The sequence below is a fragment of the Boleophthalmus pectinirostris genome, unplaced genomic scaffold (genome assembly GCF_026225935.1).
Source record: "Boleophthalmus pectinirostris isolate CB_2022bp ecotype Guang Dong unplaced genomic scaffold, ASM2622593v1 HiC_scaffold_21, whole genome shotgun sequence".
Lineage (NCBI taxonomy): Eukaryota > Metazoa > Chordata > Actinopteri > Gobiiformes > Gobiidae > Boleophthalmus > Boleophthalmus pectinirostris.
In genome coordinates this window covers 13,311,159-13,331,874 of record NW_026571175.1, presented here as the reverse complement: position 1 = coordinate 13,331,874, position 20,716 = coordinate 13,311,159, and the positions used below count along the sequence as shown (strand labels likewise).

General features: G+C 38.3%; 1 protein-coding gene across 1 annotated transcript in view; it reads right to left on the bottom strand.

Annotated features, from left to right (window-relative positions):
- The window catches only part of kcnk9 (potassium channel, subfamily K, member 9), a 47,060-nt gene extending 27,172 nt beyond the window's left edge, over positions 1-19,888 (bottom strand). The window contains exon 1 of the mRNA XM_020932893.2: positions 19,384-19,888. Coding sequence (XP_020788552.1) covers positions 19,384-19,888 — 505 coding nt within the window. The remainder of the gene's footprint in view (positions 1-19,383) is intronic.
- Positions 19,889-20,716: the final 828 nt, after the last annotated feature.

Sequence of the window (20,716 nt, the reverse complement as noted above, 5' to 3'; positions counted from 1 at the left end):
TTCATAATGTTTTATTTGTGTTTGAAAAAAGTACTGGATGACTGTCCAAATGTATTTGCACCATACTGAATGAATCATTTGTGTGGTTGGATGTACTTGCCCCCTGAATTTAACATGTGGCCCCTTAATGGCCCCTCTTTCAGAAAAATCCTAGAATCACCACTGGGGAGAGCACTGTGTGTCATAGACTGTAGCAGGGCAGTGTGGGAGGAGCTATCTGTCATTGCTGGAGGGCAGAGCAGTGCAGACACAGGCGTGTGAACCCAGTGAGAGGACTCAGGAGGGGAAAAAATCATCAACACATCATCAAAGAAGGAAAAGTATGATAGTGTAGCTCCCCTACCATTCTATATTAAGAGTAGACTGGCTATATTATAAAATATAAAATAGCCTGAGAAAGCGCTGTTCTTATTTTCACTGAATAAAAATTCTGAGCTGTAAATCATTTAACCAAATGAACTAAAACACTTCACATATAAACTACAGCTGTACAGTAGCTATACTGTAATGTACTGTATGTAATGTATATAATGTTTCATTAACATCATAGTGTTATTATATTATACTCATTAGCAGAAAAAAATGAATTTTTTTTTGCATCTTAAAATGTTTCGAAAGCGAATCAATATCATGACCCATGTATCGAGATATGTGTCGAATCATGGGAAAACCATATCATTACGTCCCTAATTTTAACTGATCGGAAAATAGCATAATTCGGGTTCTTTAAAGATTATGTTTTTTTTATTATTGTTTTATTTTACATTTTCGTCATTGTTAACCACAATATTGATTTAAAACAGCTTAATGGGTTCATTAAACTGCTGAACAGTTTGGCCATGCCTCTAGCTGCGTTACAGCAGATCTTTATCTATGTGTTTTTATTATTAGAAGTTGACTTATTGTATTCTGAATGTATGACACAGAGACTGCTTTTTTTTTAGAATAATCACAAATAAGTAGAGGCAGAGAGGGTGGAGATAGGGGAAAGTCAAAAACTGACATTCTAAGCACAAGCTAAACTCAAACCCCAAATGTGGGACTATACAGGAGTAAACAGGACCAAAATATAACTTTGAGTAAGCTAGTAATGATCAAGGAACATTGTTATAACATGGTTCAAGGCTCATAAGCCAATTTTACACAATCTTTTTAACATCATAATAAGAGCCATTTGTAAGTGTCCAACTTTAATTAGATGAATTCATGGTACTGGAATTGTACTGCATTGGATTGTGTCAAGTTCACATGGAAACTGCTCCTGCTGCTTTGATGTCGCATGTTTTATTTACAACCAACTCAACACATTCTTAACATCCAGGACAAGCCACTAGTGCCACATTGCACATAATAAAAACCCTATGCAAAATTGTTCCTCTTTTTTATTTCTTAACTTCCACCTGAACAACAGTTTAGACCTCGGTGAACCAAAGCCAAACTTGTCAACTTGTCCTTTCATCCAGCTGACATTGGGGACCACCGGAGCATACTTTTTTACACATCAAAGCCTCTTCTCCCTGTCACCATTTTCTGTCTCAGCAGAGGCCAACCTGTCTGCTGCTGTGCTTCAGAGGGACACCACCTGGACCGGGACCCCCACCACCCCTCTCCTCCCCCACCCTCTGGCCCGTTGTCTGGATAAGGATGTGTGCCTGTATCCTGGATGAACTCCGCCGAGCAGTGGGGCACCGAACTGGAACAGAATGTCCGCCCCACCTTTTCGCCAACAAACTGAGGAAACATTTTTATCCGTACGGAAGAGGGGGCGACACTTCAGAAGTACAGGACATGAGCTGCTGTAGTTTCTGTGAATGAAATCAATGGTTACAGGGAAGTAGTGGCAAAGAGGATTCTAAGAACATATTTCTTTGGTTCTATACTACAAGTTATAAGATCACAGCAGATCAGGTGTATAATATGACATGAGTAATACACAAATGGTAATATTAACTTACAGAGGTGGGTACTACTCTTCAGAATATTAATTCTTTAGAAGAAATTGTACTTTTCAGAGTACCGTACTTTTCTAGCTGCATTTTATTGAAGTAACAGTAGTCTTACTTGAGCAAAAGTTTACTCTTCCGTCTGTGAAAAAGTGAGAATTGCTTTATGTTGACAATATGAAATGATTTAAACATATGTATTTCTTGCACCACTGATATGATTTAGTTTTCTTGTTTATCCTTTGAAAATAACAGATTTTGTGCATTATTTCGTCTTCAGGTTACTCATACTTGTACTTCTTCTTGAGCAATATTATTTTGAAGTAACATTACTCTTACTTTTGGCCACTCTACTCTTCTCTGTTACCCTGACATACATTGTGTTCATGTCACATCATCACATTTTAACTACAGTTTTGAATTCGCCTTGAAACTGTGAGGTTGGTCTGTGAGGTTGGTTTTCTCTACAGCTCTCATGAACTAATTGTTTTTGTTTGTTTTTCTATTGAGATCCAGATTTTGCCGTCACACCTCATATCATTTTCAGTTAGCTTCATGTTAGACTCATGGAGATTTTAAGATGCTAAATACTATACTTAGCATTAATTCAAAAGTATTCTGATTCTATTATCTGATACATGTTTTTAGATCCCAAGCTCTGTAATAAAAAGTATGGCATATTCCAACTGTATTCAAATACACAGGCATGGTCGTTGTCATTTGAAGATAGATTAATGTGATAAAACTGTGGATAAGGGGTTAAACCTTTGATTTGTTTTTTTTCCTGAAACAGTGAATCACCTATAGAGTCAGCAGCCGTGCCCTCTGTGTGAAATTATGACAATTCATAACTTAACGCAAAATAACTTCCTTTCTTTTTATTGTCCCCAAACATACATAAATGTCCAAACTGACTGTTTCTCCTCAACAAATTCAATAGCTACAGCTTAATGTCCCCAATAGTTGAAAATTTGTGTTAGCAGTTCAGTCCTCCATAACACAATCTAGACTGTATCTAAAAAAAAAAAGTAATAACCAAAACATTTCTACTGAGTCTATTCTGGCTATTGCTATAGCACCCGTAAAGTCTGTGAATTCATTTTATAGGAACTGTAAAATAAAAGAATTTCCGCTGACCAGCGTGTGACCTTGTGTGTCTTGAAGCGAGATGCTGAACCTGGCTGATAGTCCAGGAGCCAAAAGTAAAAATATAGTAAAAACATGCAGACTCTGAAAAGTCGGTTTACACAGTTAAGGTATCTTCCAAAGTGTTATTTTATGCAATGTTGCCAAATGCCTTAAAGCTGTTGTTTTTTCATAAATGAGAAATGTAGTTACACATTTTAATCTCAAATCACATCCTCTAACATCAGCATGCTTGAAAAGAAAACACTAAATCCTGTATCTCTGTGCTGTATATCAATTTTACTATCAAAATATACAGTATATATTAAGATGTAGGCATTTTTACTCATTCCCTTTATGTGTTTAAAATAAGTACTAAGGGAATGTGTCTTGCCAAAGGGCACGTCAACAGCAGAAACCTCCAGAGCTATCGCTGACATTTAGCAAGTTAAAGGTGGTTTGCTCACGGTTTATTTAAAGCCTAGAGTCTCTGGTGGTGAGTTGGGGTGAGTGGGTTTCAAATGCTCTTGTTGTTTTGATCTCATGAAATTTTTTATCTGGAAAAATAAACCGTGAACTGTTTGTGTTTTCAGTTCTCTGGCGCTCCATGGTTGTAAGTAATAAAGAAAAATCACGTATCAAGTACATGGCTAAAAATAAATGAATCCCTATTAGTTGCCATTTAAATCCTCTAGTTGTATCTTTATTTTAAAAATACAAAAATGGATTATGCTCAAGGTCTTATGATTGTGCATTATTCATTCACACATACTTGATGTTGATAGTACCCTTTCAACATCAAGTATGTGTGAATGAATGTTATAGCCACAGCCGCCCTAGAGTAGACTGACGAAAGTGAAGCTGCCAGTCTTCCCCTCAGACTCCCATCCATATACGGGCCAGAGTCAATAGTGCTTAGCTGGATGAGCAGAGATCAGGCATTCACAAGGAGGTATGGCCACTTTGCCTGTATTATCTGGTAAATTATAGCCAAATACTTAAATAAAAAAACATAAAATATACATGCATGCATTTTATTAATTATTATAACCTAGATTGGGTTATGTAATAATACTCTTATACTCTTAAAATGCAGTTTTATTTTAGAACAGCAAGTTCCTAAAATGTCACCTTTCCTCCATGCTTTTTTCTCATAATAGAGTTTTAGACTGAATTTTCTCATCCAATTTTCCCATCTCCAGACTGCACTGTGTGAGGTTGTCAAATTTGATTGTGTGCGCTGAGTAAATTTTATTCTCTTTGTGTTCAAAATTCTGCCTGATTCCAGTGGACGGTAGAATTGTATAATTTTCTTGTCAATTATGGATGCGCCATTGCAATTTTGTTGGTCTACAGTCTTTAACTAAGATGGTGGGTGTTTAGAAAATTTCCATTTCTGTGTTGTATCTAAGGCATTTTCTGCCAACTCAGTCCTTGTTATCTTCCTTGTCACCAGAGGAATAATACTCCCTACAATGGATGCATAGCCAGACTGGACTGAACTAGACTGGAATGGACAACACGACCATAATGTCTTTAGGGTTCTGTACTGATCGTGAATAAACTTGTATGTTACTCCAGCACCTTGCCTCTTCTCTTCAACTCTCAGGCTGCTACAATTTATTCTGCAACAGTGGGGTCTGGGTAAAATATTGTATGCTTGGATTAAAAAAGTCTAATGTGAAAACAAAAATTGACAATTTCAACACTTTGTCTATTTATAGTGTGACTAAACACCTAAAATCTGCCCCCACAAACACAATAGAGCTGCTAATGGGCAGTACCTGGAGGACTAAAAAAAGAGTGAGGGGGGCGGAGGGATGAAGCCTAGACATATGAAGAACAGTACAACTGGTGTAACAGTTATCCACTCTTCAAACTCCAGACCTGCAGCTAGGTGTTTGTAATTAGAAACATATGGCATTAATCAGAGCAGAGTTTAGTGATGAAAAAATAGTTCCATTTTAATACACACAACACATAACGTTTTAATGTACTGGGGAGGGTCTACCACCTGCATGAGATTTTATTGTTTTGCTAGAAATGTTACACAGTTTGGCCTTAAACTATAACTGGCAATTAAATAAATACCTGCTTCTCTTTACTGAAGTAGGTGGAAGTTCACTGTGGAAATTACTGAGGAAAGCAATAACATCTCCCTGGATACAAGCAGGTGCCAGACCCTCCATGAAAAAGTGATATTGTGCAGCTTAAAATCTTAGTCAAAGATTTAACTGGAAGTCGTGCAAACTTCATTTCATTTGACATCTGAAATCAACCCATACAGATGATCCATTTTATTGTCTTAATGACCTTCTTTGCATTGCTGATAGAACATTCAAGTACTCTTCCACATATACCCAGGGCCCTTGTGAGCGCATTGAGCAGTGGATGACAGCCTCGTCCCAGCCCCCTCCTCGCCCCTCTCCCCCCGCTGTGACTGTGCACCACGGGGGCACATTCCCATCGATCTGTGCAGAGACATCCATCAAGCTCCCACCACGACGCTCGCCACGCCAAAGGAAACTCTCACTGGAGACAAAGTGCAGCTAGGGTGAGCACTTCAAATCATTTTTCAATAAGAGTGTATATTTTAGGTTTGAAGAAGGCCCTCTAACTATACTAGACAAGTTAGACAAGGTGAGAATTGGTTTTGTTTTAGTAAATACAAAGAAAGAGATTGTAAACTTAAATGTGACTGTGTGTATTTGATTTTAAAGCTAAAGAAGGAGTTTTCTACCGTTTCCCATTAATATACAAAAGCATGATTACAACTTCACAAACCTGACTGAATATTTTTATAATAAATTTGTTTTCTCTATTAGTGTAATATTTTTGCTTTTACTTTATCTGCTACTACTACAAATACTTCTACTGTTTTTGTACTACAACATCTGATGTTACAGGTACAGCTACCACATACGCATGTACCTATGTATTTCTCATATTTCTCCTTTTGGTAATACTTGGCCTATATACTGCATCTAATATTGTAACTTATCTACATTAAAATTATTCGAAATTTGACTCTTGGTACAATGTATTGTTTCCAAAACAAAAAATTACACCTACAAATACATTTTCTTCTAAAACGTAGTTACATAGAAGTTAACTTTTTGGATTTTTAGCTAAATATGTCCAAGTATAATAAAAAAATTAAAAAAATAAATAAATCTGTACCTAAAAATACTTTCTATAACAAATCAACCAACAAATGCACTGTGTGGTGTACAGAGGAACTGCAGGTGACTGGCAGCCCTCTCAGTGTTCATTTCCCACTGTGATATGATCTGATCTGAGCACACAAATAAAATGTGAGAGCGGAATCACGCCACTTCAGTGCCACACCATTAATCACTGATAAAACTTCATCAGGCCATAAAACACAGACATGAAGAGGCAGCGTCTGCCTGATGGAGGAGCCAGCCCGCTACACACCCTCGTAATGTTTATGGACTTCAGCGAAGAAGAGGAGGAGGAGGGAGGGGGAGCACCTGTAGCAAAGTTTATACACATCAGGACTATGCATAGTGTTTCTTATGGCTGCTTATAACATCTGATATTATTAATTCCACACAGATAAAAATTCCACCCAGCTCATGTACAGTCAGAATGATTTCTTTAAATAAAATAGTTTTCTGTTCCAATTAAAGAGGCACTAACTTTTTTGGTGGATGGTCTTTCACCTGCATTTCTGAATGAAGATGTTATTGTGTCGCATAGAGTGGTCCTCAGTATGGAATTAAACTTGTCTCCATGGAGACTGGAAGTTACACGATCGAAGTTACAGGTCAGATCTGTGGAGAGACGATCCCATTCATAGTGAGAATGATTTTGAAGGTACTATAAACTGCTGGACTTGAATATTACAAGGTAAATTAATTTAATGCCATATGGTGGCACATTCCAGGCTGAGAAATAATATTTCCAAAGTGCCAAGCAGACCCTCCACCAGAAAAGTTATATATTGTACTTTTATGCAACCAGCTGACTCTGCAAAATTAATTAATGAAGTCTTGGATTTATGTTGCATGATTCATTCAGTTCACACTCCAGTGGTAAACTATTGTAGCCATAGCTACCCTGGGGTAGACTCTCAGAGACAAGGCAGGCAATCTGCGATATTGGCCCCTCAGACCACTATAACTCACACAAACACACACACAAATACACTACATTCATTCACAGAATGGTTTGCACTATAGCCACTGCTGCTCCCAAAGCACTAACCAGACCCAACCCTGTGTAGTTTCCAAGATAAAACGAGATTGGGCATTCTCAGTGTGGTATGACTGCAAAAAATACCTACTTCTGTTCTGATGGAAATGTATGGTTATGATTCAGAATGCCATAAAAAGTAACAATAAAAGTCTAACTCTGTAGACACTATAGGGTTGTCAGAACTCCATGTATGTCAATATTTTTAGATAATTTTCCAGTGCATTTGGCATTCACATAAAAGTCAATTGACCATATGGATGAATGGTTCATGCATAATGATCCATGCAAAATGGTAGGCAATTACAAAGTTGTAGTCAACTCGTGCTGGCCTCCACGTGATGGGTCGGAAAGCATATACCAGTGAATACTTGTTAAATATTCATGTGTTTCCCTGTAATTCTTATTCACCAACCAATAACTGACAATGTGGCAACAATATCCATTTAGAATAAAAATAAGCCAAACTTTTAGACAGCATGTTCAAAATGATTTCCATTCAGAGTTGGTCTGTTTTAAAGTAAACAGATGTAACTTCCCTTTAGCTTATGGTGGTAATAGACCTTATATTTATGAACCGGTCAAAGTTGGATGCCTTTTGTTGCAACAGTCTTGTCTTTATGTTTGGGAATTGAGATCATACATAATAATAATGTAGAATGCTTTGAGGTCTGCTTAACTTCAAGCTTTTACAGTGTCACTTTGCATGTGGGTGAATCTGAATGACTTTATATATCGAAATAGCCTTATGAAATTGATGTACCTTTATATACCTTTATATTTATATTAGGGCTGGGCAAAAATCGCATGAGTTCGAGCAATTAATCGCAATTAATCACGATTCATCGCAAAACCAATTAATTAATTAAAAAGTAGAGTATAGCGCTCTTTTATTGGAAATGTAAATGAAAGCCATACATTTGTTGTGCAAACAGCATTTCTTTCACAGGGGAATCCTCAGAGCCTTCAAGGTATTCAGGGAAGGGGCAAGAAAAAATACTGAATGGACGTTTGTACTACTAATATATTTATTGAATATTTTTTATGCTGTGAGTAATGAACACTACACTAGTAATAATTTCTAGATCAGTGTTATAAACTTGGACTGATATTTCTTAGGAAACAAAGGGTTAATATAATGGAATGGAAATGGACCAATCACATTTTTTCTTCCAATGGTATCTGGGTAAATCAGTTACTCCAGCACTGAACTAAAGAAATAAGCTCAGCTCAGAGCCGGTGCCCGCGGCTGAACCCGCGGCTGAGTCCGCGGCCGGAGCCGGAGCCCGCGGCCGAACCCGCGGCCGGAGCCACGACGGGAGTCGGAGCCCAGGAGCCCTTATCTGTTGGCACACTGCAGAGAGAAGGAAGAGGCTAAGAAAATGGATACTTGTTCTAACATTGATCAAAAGTGTATAGTAAAGGGAATTTGAGCTCTGATGTTCAAAATTAGACAGGCAAGGAGTTGTGGACTTTACAGACATTGCTTAGATTTTTATTTTTTTTAAGTAGTAGTATGGCATTACATTTACTTAAAGATGTACTATGTAACTTTTCTGGTGGAGGGTCCTGCTTGTACGTCTGGAGATTTTACATGCCAGACAAATCAGTAACATCTCCATGGACGCAAGCAAGGGGACAAACTCTGTACCAGAAAAGTCACGTAGTGCACTTTTAAGACACGACGTTAAACATGAATCTGCAGGTCATGAGGTTCTGCCCATTCACTTTATTGACTTCTTTCTTAAACTCTTGAAAGTTATGTCCTTGAGGATTTACATAATCCATGGTGACTAAAGCCGTGGGGTTATGGGCTGTAATGTCAACTGGGAGATTTCCATGACTAAGAAGGTGATCTACTGCTCTCGTTGCCAAGGATTCTGAAGATCAAATTAGCACTGGATTTTTTACATTTTTACAGATTTTGACTTACTAATGTGCAAAACTGAACTAGGTCTTTTGAAACCGTTTGCCATGGCCCAAACTAATTCTTCACTTCAATAGCACATTTCAATTACTAACTGCATTGAGCCTAGAGTTACTTTTCACAACTTTCAAAGCCGAGAGTTTTTCAAGTCAACAACTAGCATGACAACGGCACATTTCCTGGTTTGTGAATGATAAAGTAGTTTCAGTTCAGTTTCAGTTAATTCAAACAACAAGCAGTGGCCTCATTTTGATCCTTTTACAATATATCTACTACAAAACAACCAAGCAAACAAAATTACTTTATCACATGAAAAAAAAAAAAAAACTGGTACAGTGCCTATGACAGACTGGATTATATTTGCGATTTAACTAAACTACTACTTTTTTTCTCCCAATTTAGCAATTTCAAACTTTACTTCCTTGTTGGAATTCAACCAGGTGGTTCACGGGGCCAAAACTCCTCTAATGTCACAGAGATTAATATTTGACAAATAAAAATATAAGAAAAACTTTATTTTGATGACATAATGTTTAAAGTATCAGAAAAAATGTGTTTCTTGTGTGTAAACCTATTGTCAAGTATCAGAGAACTGGAAGCAAATATCTTGAAAGTATGTGCACAGTGTGGTTATATTGGATAGAAAATAAATAATGCAGGAGAATTCTGAAAGATAATAACATATTTTTTCGGAACATTTGGACTTGTTGGAGTTCATACATTGTAGTGAGTGTATAGGAAGGAACCAAGATGCTTTACTGATGTTATATCCACTTTTTATAATATGGATTCATGTGTACATTCTGAGTTATTAATTATGTACAATGCACTTTTCTTCACTCCTAAAATTTAAGCAAACATGGTGAACTTTTAATATTCTAAAACCAAATTAAAAATTATCTCCTACTCTTTGCACCAGCATATGTGATCATCTCATACTGCCGTAAAACTGCATTACTAGTATTATGCACTAATATTACCTAAGAGGAGTATTACACTGCTCTGGAGTATTCATTGTTAATATGTTTCATATTTAGATCATTTTTGGCGTTTTTGTTTTGAAAATGTTATTTTTACTGAGAACAATGTATTTAAATGTTTAATTTGTTTCACTTTTGTTTTGGACGCTATGAGTTTCCCCTGCAGTTGCTCCTCATGCTAAGTCACTTTGCCTTCAGAGCGCTATCATAACACAATCGGCATGTATTTACCTAATGAAGCTAATGCACATCACATCAGGTTTGTGAAGTTTGTAAATGGCCACATTTTCATGTAGCACTTTTCCACCATCGAGACACTGAAAGCACTTTACATCAAGGAACCATTCACACACACATTCACACATACACACACATTCACACACAAGCCACACACCAGCATATGCAGACACTGGAGGCGAGGGGGGTTAAGTGTCTTGTCCAAGGATGCAACGACCGCATTCATCTGTGGGAGCTGGAATTGCCCTCTCTACCAACCGAGCTACTGCCTTAAGTTGACTTCAGATGACACCACCAGACAAAGTTACAGGTCAGAACTGGGGAGTGGCGACACCACTAAAAGTAAGAATTCTTACTTGTCTTGTTTGTCAAGACATTTCTGAGCAATAACTTTTTTATTAAAGTAAATGCAAGATAAGTTTAATGTCCAGCTGTGGAACATTCCAGGCAAAGCTACAATAACACCTCCATAGAGACAAGCAGGTGGCAGAACCCAACCTGAAAAGTTGGTTAATGCACCTTCAATTCCAAGAATCTCAAGTACAAACATTCCATCTCTGCACTGAACATATGCTGCATGCATATGGTCTTTGGGAATGCGCAAGATGGAAAAACAACTTGGAAACTCAGGCCCAAACCTTCTGCCCAACTTCGGCAGACGACACCTGCTCTGAGGAGATGAACAAAATCAGCTTTTTTGTTTTTTTATCTAACACATTTGAGCTCTTTGACTAAACGTCACTACATTAACCAGTTTAGTATTACTATTATCATAAGAACAAGAAAATCTGCTCAACAAAAATCCAACTCAACAACTGCTTAATTAATTACTGATGTAACAGTAGCTACCTAACGTAAACAAACAGCCTAATGTTTAGCTTTTGAGAAGGCTAACAGAAATAAATATTATTGGTTAGAGCCATTAAAACATAAAAGCACAAGAAACGAGTCAGAACTCCAACATCTCATCTTGGAATCCAAAGTTCCCAAGGACCACATGGATGCAAGAATAATAACAACATATTTTTTAAAATCACTAAGGCTATACGTTACACACTGAAATCACAGGTATATTTGAAGGCCATATTCTTTCTAACATCACAAGTATAGAGCGGTGTTAAGTGGCTGTGGTCGTAAATGTGTAATGGAAACAATCACCTCTGAGTCATCTTAACAAATACCGGACCAGATTCACGCCTGTCTCTCTGCCTTATGGTGGAAGAGCTGAGCGATGTGTTGTGGTATTGGAATAGCAGTTTTCTCATATAGCAGACATCAAACGAGGATGAGTCAAAGTGCGCGTGAGAAAAATTGTGTTTTGGTAATCACGGAAAAAATGATTATCCAACTTGAAAGATGATTTTAATATTTTTGGGCTAATGCGCTCGCTTTCAAGATCACATAGTAACCATGTTTTAAAAAGCAATAGTGTGTGAATGAAGGGAAAATGCTGGCAGCCAGACACAATAGGTTTTCATTTAGTATTATTGTTAGTTTTGTTTTTTATCTAGAATTATTTTAGATGATCAGAAATATGATTCACACAAGTTTAACACACAGATCCAGCATATTAGGCTGAGTTCTTCTCTCAAACAGAAAATGCTCTGTTCCACCTTGTGATGTGGTAATACAGGAAGTGCTCCATACACCTTCACTTGAATCATTTGGATAATTTGACCGCAAACGTAAAAAGTAGCTGTTAACTTGAAAACTACTGCTTCATAACATCACAGGGTGGAACAGAGCATTATGAGCTTTGGAGTTGTAAACTAATAGTAAAGATTACTCAAACATGTGTGACTGAAACAAAACACAATTCCAGGCATGTTATTGATGATATAACTACATTAAAGCTGCAAAACAAAAAGGCATTTGTTTATTCAGAGTAAAACACCGGCTTACTCCCACTCTGTATGAACTTCTCTACTTTTATTTTTTTAATCTGTGATATGAGTAGGATTCGGCAGCGTCATTTTGGTACAAATAAAAAAAATCTGTGACTTACTAGCGTGATGTGCAGCTGTCCATAGGAGGGGCCAAAAACTTCATTGCTATTTGTTGTGATGACGTTTCTGGCAATAACAGGGATCCACAGGCATCATAGATTATAGCTATATATAGAAACAAGCACAATAGGCTTCTTTAACTTCTGAGACTGTCAACTTGAACTATGGCTGATCCATCACAAATGACCATATTGTGTACTGAATGCTACACTAATAACATTGATCCCAACCCACCGACAAATGTGGTACATGTTTGTTTTTTTGTTTTTTTCAAAATGGCAACTCTGCGTAACAAATATAACAAAATGATCTCTTCATTAACTAATTACCCAAACATGAATGCTGCCTCTCGCCCTCATAGAGATGCTTCAATTAGCCCATCACATGAGACCACCTAGCCCCATTACACACAGTCACTAAATTCATTTGCACATCCTTTCTAAACCCGGACATCTCACTTGTTTTGGGGAATAAATTCTTCATTAAAAAGCAATTATTTTTGTTTGGCGTTTTAATATGGCCTTGAAGTGTGCCTCATGCTGATTAAGTTCCATCAGTGTACTGCTGAGCTTGGGGAAAAAAAAGAATTTATTTAGAATAGACATTTTCCAAGCTTAGTTCATGGTAAACCTATATGTTGGTTTTTCCACACATTTAGCAGAATTCAGCCCTAAGTGGTCTTTGGTTGCCCGGTAACCAGCTTCATACTAAATGAGATGTAACCACCAGTGCTTTGGTTGTAATGATCACGCTGTGTAAAATGGGACTCACAGAACAATATTAGAGAATACCTAGGTTCTGTAATTGATTCTTGCTTGTGAAATTACAGTTTAAGTAATATCTGTGTGTGTGTTATCTTGATGCTAATAACCAAAGTAATTATCCATTACACTGTGCTTTGTCCATGCCTCACTGAAAACACGAACGAGTTTCTGCTCAATGTGTTAGAGAAGTTCTCCTGAAATCATTTAGCCATAAATGAGAGATTATATACCTAGGGCTATATACCTAGGGCAGCCTCTGCAGCTCAGTGAGTGGATTCTGGACATTCAGAGCTTGCACATGGGGTATGGCCTTCCATATACTGAGAAGTTATATGTCCTTCGTAGGTTTAGGTGCTGGCAACCCGGGTTTAGCTGTGACTGTAATACTTTTTAAAATCAGTAATGGCACAGGCGTCAAAATCTGTAATGGCACAGGCGCCAGAAAGTTCCTTTAACAGTTGAAAACAGTTTCCACACATTTCCAAACACTGAAATACTTCTGTGCCATTATAAACAGTATGCCAGTCTACAAATATCGAACGTGTTGATGTATATTGCTCCCTGGTGTAAACCAACAAACAGCAGCTTTTGTCGAGAATATTAAGAAACAAAAACAAACACATCCCCACGGATCACAGATCTATCTAATTGTGCACTCTTTACAACCAACTTCTCAAGCACCTTATAATGGAATATGAAACTATCTGCAATACAAACTATCATCAAATGTTCTTTTTTTTTCATGGGAGATATGGTGTGAAATGGGGAGAGTGAGGGCAGAGACATTCGGTCTATTTCATAGACAATCTCACTGCATGAGTTATTGGGGCCATTAAAATTCACATGAACAGTACATAGTTCTTTCTTTTGTTTTTAACTTGTCAACTTGGGCGTCAGAGAAACTAAATATTCCATCCAGAACTTTCAAACATTGGGGCAATTTGTTGTAACTGAAGTGTTATAAATCAGTGTGGAATAGACTCTGTCTCTACCTTGTCCCATCACACTGTCAGAAGAATGGATATAGTGAAGGGCTTCCCGACGTATTGCAGAAGAGACAACCAGTGTTTCCACAGCTGCCAAGCAAAGCCGATGGCTCTGTATCCAATATTACTCAACAATTAAATTGCCATATTTTCTGAATTATTCAGACATTTCTTAAAACAGCTTACAGTGTATTAGCTCTAGAGGACACATTTCTCAGGCGCTGATCCATCTGGGCCTTTTTACAGAAGTCATAGAGCATCATTGTTGGCCACTTACAGTCTCTGTGGGCTAGATTTTTATAGTTCACACACAAATATATCTTAATAACAGCTTGGTTCTCCATCTGAGAGAAATTCCCTTTTTTATTACTATTTATTTATTTATTTGACAGTTTGAATAGTAAATTATGGCATGTACAGTGAGTGCACAATGCACACATTAGCAAATGCTGCCAAATAAGTTTTAAGATCATCTGAAAAATCAACAAAAAATATATAAAAAACACATTTTCAGGAGCCTGTGCTCAATATAAGTCTTCTTGTTGTAGTCCCAGCTAAAACTTTTTTTTTTTTTGTCAGATTGTCTTAAAATAAAGATCAGATTATAGTTTAACAAAGCCTCAGACAAAGCATGCCCACAGTTAGCATCACACCCTCAGGGAATGTTGATGACATCAGCTGCAAAGTATCATTACACTGATCCAAACATCTCCATGGAACACTGCAAAGGTCCATTGTATTTAGGGATCTGAAATTCTCTAAAATGTCAACCCGAAGTCCCTGTATGTCCCATACATCACATTAGATTTGATCAGGAGACAGGCACAGCACAGCTAATGTTTATACCCCTTTATGTTTTATCTGCCCATGTTGTCTCGATTGTAAATAACCACACGTATCAGCCAGCTTCATATCTTAATCGACATCTTTGCGCCTTATTTTTACAGTCCCACATGATGGCAGCACATTTAATTAGTTTCAACAAACACTTCATGCATGACACTATAAAAAAGTCAGTCTTATCTTCCCAGCTGGGTATGGGTTCACAAAAAATAGACTCGCAGTTGAATTGGTTGGTGGAATTGATGTGGTTTTATTATTTGGTAAAAGTAAGTTTAAAATTGGAACAGTGGGGAGCATGTGGAGGTGAAGAAGCTCGTGCTGTCAGCCTAAAGGTGCATTTGACAATAGCTTTTCTATCACACAGTTCATTCATCAAATCAGAGCTGGGAGCACACGTGAAGCCAGGGCACACACTGGCTGCAAATACAGTACAGTAGTTTAAGTTTAGAGTGAGTATATGGGACTGCCAGAGGAGAGGGGTTGTAATTGAATAAAAATGACAAAAAAGTTTCTTCATAAGATCTTCTAAAGATATGAAAATATGGTGCAAGTGATGTAATGAGAAAAGGAAATGCGAACTCTACTGATATTCGTCCACCAACCCTGAAGCTTGAAGGATCAATTTCAGCTTGGACCACACACTTGCCCATAATACCTAGTATGAATGTTGTGTGTGTGTGATTACTAGTGGTCAGAGAGGCCGAAGGCACACATTGGCTGCCTCCCTTCTGTCAGTCTGCCGAAGGACAGTTGTGGCTACTCCTGAGTATGGACTGTATAAATAATGACTACAGTATAGCACTTTTAAGAGGCCTGTAAAGTGTATTACATTTGCATTTGCAGGCATTATTCTTAATAAATTCTATTTGAAGTTCAAAGTTAAAGAGATCGAAGGAGATCATATACACATACTTTGTGGTAGGACAACTTGGCAACTGATTTGAAATGTACCTTTTCATAAAGTATAAGTGAATAGACTCAACATAAACTACTTTGTCACAGATAACAAAAAAATAATAATAATAAATAAATAAATAAATATAATAAATATATAATAAAATGAAAGGTTTCTATTAAAACCTTAGGTTACACCTTGAATTCAGAGCTTTGGAGCTTTAGCAAAACACACAAAGACTGGTCAAACAAACACCTCTCTTATTGATCATCATTCACACGACTGCCACATCAGCACCATTATATGATAGTATGAGGAATTTTAAAAGGCTAAAATCTTAATTTCTCTTGACTAAATTGCAACAAATATTAAGTGAGTTTTCTGGTTCTATGCAGCTCGAGACCAGTGCTGTTAACTTTGTAGACAGAGTACACACTGTCAAGAGGCCAGTACAACCAGACCGTTCAGTCGTTCACATCTACCAAAATTTCAGATGTTCCTGTTAAATTTCAGCATAAAAACAAAAAGGCAATCTCCTGCAAGTCTCTAAAAAATGTTTGTGATTCCGCAAAAGCACATAAAACCATTCAGGTGTCTGTGTTCACGTCTATATTCTCCCCAGTGCTCAGAGGCAGTAAGATAAATCACCTTTGCTCAGACAGGCTTTTCTTTCACATCCACAGAAACAGGTTTGTTCTGCTCCTATAAGGGGTCCAAAAAGTGTGCACTGGCTTTTAGATAATTGATGACTTCTGTGGCCAGGAGACAGTATAAATAAAGCTACTTATGCTGAAGTACATTATGGAAAAAAAAGATTTCACTTTTTTCACACCGGGGAGGCTTGGTAAGAAAGCTAACAAGAGTATGAAACCTATTATCTACAGTACATAAGGGAGAGATGAGAACTAGTTGCATCAATAGCCATTAGTGTTAGCATTATAAGTACAAAGCAGATTTATTTATAATTAATAAACCTTTCTTTAACCAAGGCAATAGCCAATAATTTTATGCAGATAATAGGTAGTGTTTTTTTTTTTTTTTTAAACTAAGTACTACAAAGTATTATTCATAATTAATAAACATTTCTTTAACCAAGGAAACAGACAAGGATTTTTAAATTTTTTTGAGGGTGAGGGTGTGTCTTGCCCAAGGAGAACAATAATATGCAACTGTGAGGAGCGGAGTTCAAACCGCCAACCCTGTGCTAATGCTGGGAGCAGGATTGACACTGCCAACCTTTAGATCATAGTAATCACTTTTAATGGAATGAGTAACCACCATGTACGTGTTTTGAATAAGCCCAGGGAAAAACATATGTCATAAAGAGTCGGTGTATATGTGGATGGAACTGTACAGAAGTGTATGTTAGAGTCACGACCACAGCGTACAGGGGGTCTTCGTGTCTTACTGGACGCACTAGACCCACAGACTGCATTAGCTGTCACTGCTTCTTCTGGTTCAATAACACCTCTATGCTTTCATAACACTGTCCCTGAAGTGCAGAAGAGAGCAGGCATGAAGAGATACTGCATACAGACAGAATACACACACTTCCATTACTGCATCGTTACAAAATACATAAGAATATAAACATGCATGAAGACTTAATTCATAATGGAACTATTAAGAATGATTAAGGCTTAGAACATACACGATTAATACCCAGGATTGGAAAGTAACTATAAATACTCATATTACTGCCATGTAATTGTCATTAGATACATATAAAATCACACGTGCAATCATCATATCAATTCATGACTGTCTCACAGCTGTATCTGCTCCTTTCTAAACCAACAAACATGTAACAGCTTTGCATCGCCCGCTCTGACAGGTCAGAGCTCAGAGAATATTCACATTGTGATTTGAAACTAATAAATTCAGCTTTGAACTGTTAATTTTATATAAATTACTGATCTAAAATGCTGCTATAAATCTGTTAAAAGTTGTAAAGAGTTGTATTTTTCATATACATTTTACTTTTACTTACAATTGTACAAGTACACTTTTGGCAGCAGTACTTGTACATGTAATTGAGTACATTAGCCATGCAACTGCACTTTTACCTGAGTACAAATTTACAGTACTCTTTCCATTTCTATTTATATTTAATACCCTAACTTCTTAATGAAGTAGTTACTAACCCTGAATCATTCTTAATAAACCTTTTTTTTCTTAATTCATTATGAATGAAGTCTTGTTCATGCTTTATTAAGGCTAATTAAAGTGTAGGTATTAGTAGTACAGAAACTTTAAGTTATTAAGACACTGTTGATTATGCAACAAACTTCTCCAAACACCAAATGAGTACATTGTTTTTGGATTTTCTTGTGACAGTATGACTTTCTCTATTGTATTTGGAATAGAATAGATGGCCCTAAAATACATTATTTAACAGAGCAAATCTACAGCAATATGGCACTGATATTTGTAGATTTGTTGCATGTGTTTTAAATAATGTTGTCACTAGATACAACTTACATTTCTTATGTACACTTATTTCATTATTATGTGCATGTTTGTATTTGAAGTTACAAAGTGGCCCTAGTGACCTTCTATAATACTCACTTCACTATAATCAGTGATTGTATTTTGTATTGCTGCATTACTCTTCTTCTGGGCTAAAGTCTCTGTACAAATATTAATCATATTTGTCTTGTTTATTTTCATGCTTGAGAATGTGTGAAATTGTGATTTATGGGAGCGGCATAAACACTATTCATTCTTGTGACGCAGACATTCACGCAGGGAATGATGCAGTTTGTCTCTTTGAGGGAGAATCACAGCCACGATTTTAGATCCTTCCCGATGGGCTTTAAAAGGAACGCACTGATGATTAAATTGTGTAGGGTTTGTCTCGATCAGATTGTGTATAATTCATAAGAAATATACAATGCTCCAAAAGCTGCGTGCGTAAAACATGTTTGAGAGTCAGAGCAGTGACGTCAGGCTGCGCTGTCCCTTCAGCACCACAGACTGGAGTTTTTCTGAAGCTTACCTCAGCATTAAACACCTCTGCCCGGCCTTTATGACTCACAAAGCCGCTTCTTTCCACACCACACACCGATCCTCCGTGACGCACCACTAACGGATTTACATTTGCCTGAGCGTAACAATGCTACCCACAGCATCCAGAAATGCTCCTCCAGCAGTGCCATATTCCCATTGTGTGAGAGAATAGTAGAGCCTTCTCATCACACGCTCTCAGCGCTGCCTCCAACTCCCACTAGAGCAGAGCGACAACGTGTTGCTGAGAAGTTTACCGAGAGCAGCTCGGGTTGTTTGCAAAGCACAGCTGTGCACATTCATTTATAAAAACTCAAATCCGTGATTCTACAGATTCAATAAAGAGTGAATTATCTGAATCATAGAAGGAAATACCTGGTTAGGGGAATAAGTCTGTGTTTTATGTGTGCAACAAGTTTGAACTGAACGGATGTACAGGGCGAAATGTCTTACCTATAGTGGTGATGACCGTGATGGCAAAGTAAAAGGAGCCGGCAAACTTCCACTGCACCCCGGCGCGGTGCGGCTCAGCCTCCATGATGATACTCTCCAGTTTGCGGTAGTCATCCTCGCTGATGTTGTACTTGCCCTGGAGCCGCTTCTCCTCGGCTTCCAGTTGCTCCTTTTCGCGCATCTCGAAGTCCGACTCGAGCGCGTCAAACACGGCGGCTCCTACCAGTAGATAGGTGAACGTGCACACGATCAGGGACAAGGTGCGCACGTTTTGCCGCTTCATGGCCGACAGGAAGCGGAGTCCGAGGGGTTCATGTCCCCTCGGATTCCCCGCGGAGCAGCAGCGCGCGTACGGAGGCTGACGTTGTCCCCACGCCTTCCCCTTGTTGTCGTTGTGCACAGACAGACACAGGAGGCTGCTGGAGCGCCGCGGCCACGAGCCCTGCAGCCCGCAAACCCTGCGCAACACCCGGCCGAAGCAAGCCCAGCCAGAGCGCAGTGCCATCCACAGCCACAGCCGCGCGTAAAAGGAGAGGCTTCTTCACACGCTAACCAATAGATGGTTCAGACCTGGCACCAACATGCGTCCTGAGTGTGGGGGTCAAAAAGAACAATAAAAAGAAGTTTTTGAGCGTCTGCCGTGGCGTCGACCCGATTCTCTTGGATTTTGTGATTAAACGTGAAAAAACAAAAACAAGTTTTACAGGGTTAATTTCATTTATCAATGACTTTCGTGTCCCCAAAACCGTGTCTATCTCGGGTTATAATTTCGCCCTATTGCTACGAAACATAGTTCTTATTTTAACTTAGTAAAACGAGGAAGAAATGAAGTGGAAAGACACAGGAGTAAGACAGGGATATGCTGTTCTTTCAGCTCCACAAAGACTGTTCCCTGCCTTTGGAGCTGCGACTTTTTGGGCGAAATTATTCCAAAATATTGCCAGATCTGCCAATTGTTCAAGTATTCTTTTTAATAAACGATAGCAGATCCAAGGATATAAGTTAACACCAGGTCTGAACACAGGACGCATGGATGGACAGGGAAGAGAAAGAAACGGGGAAACGCATTTAAAAAGCGGGGTCCGCACAGGTCCTGGTCTACAAGGCGACGATCCGCATGGCTCCTCAGCTCCTGTCACTGGCCGCGCCACAACCTGACTGGATAAAAAGCGAACTTTCTGTCTCTTAGACCCACGGCGCAAAGTCCACTCATGTCCGCACTGTGTCAGAGCCTCATGCCGCGCTCCTGGTCCACTGTGCTGTGGAGGTCGGTGAGGTGCAGTAACAACAGGTCCCACGGCGAGAGTAAGAGTTTAGAACGGACTCCACACGC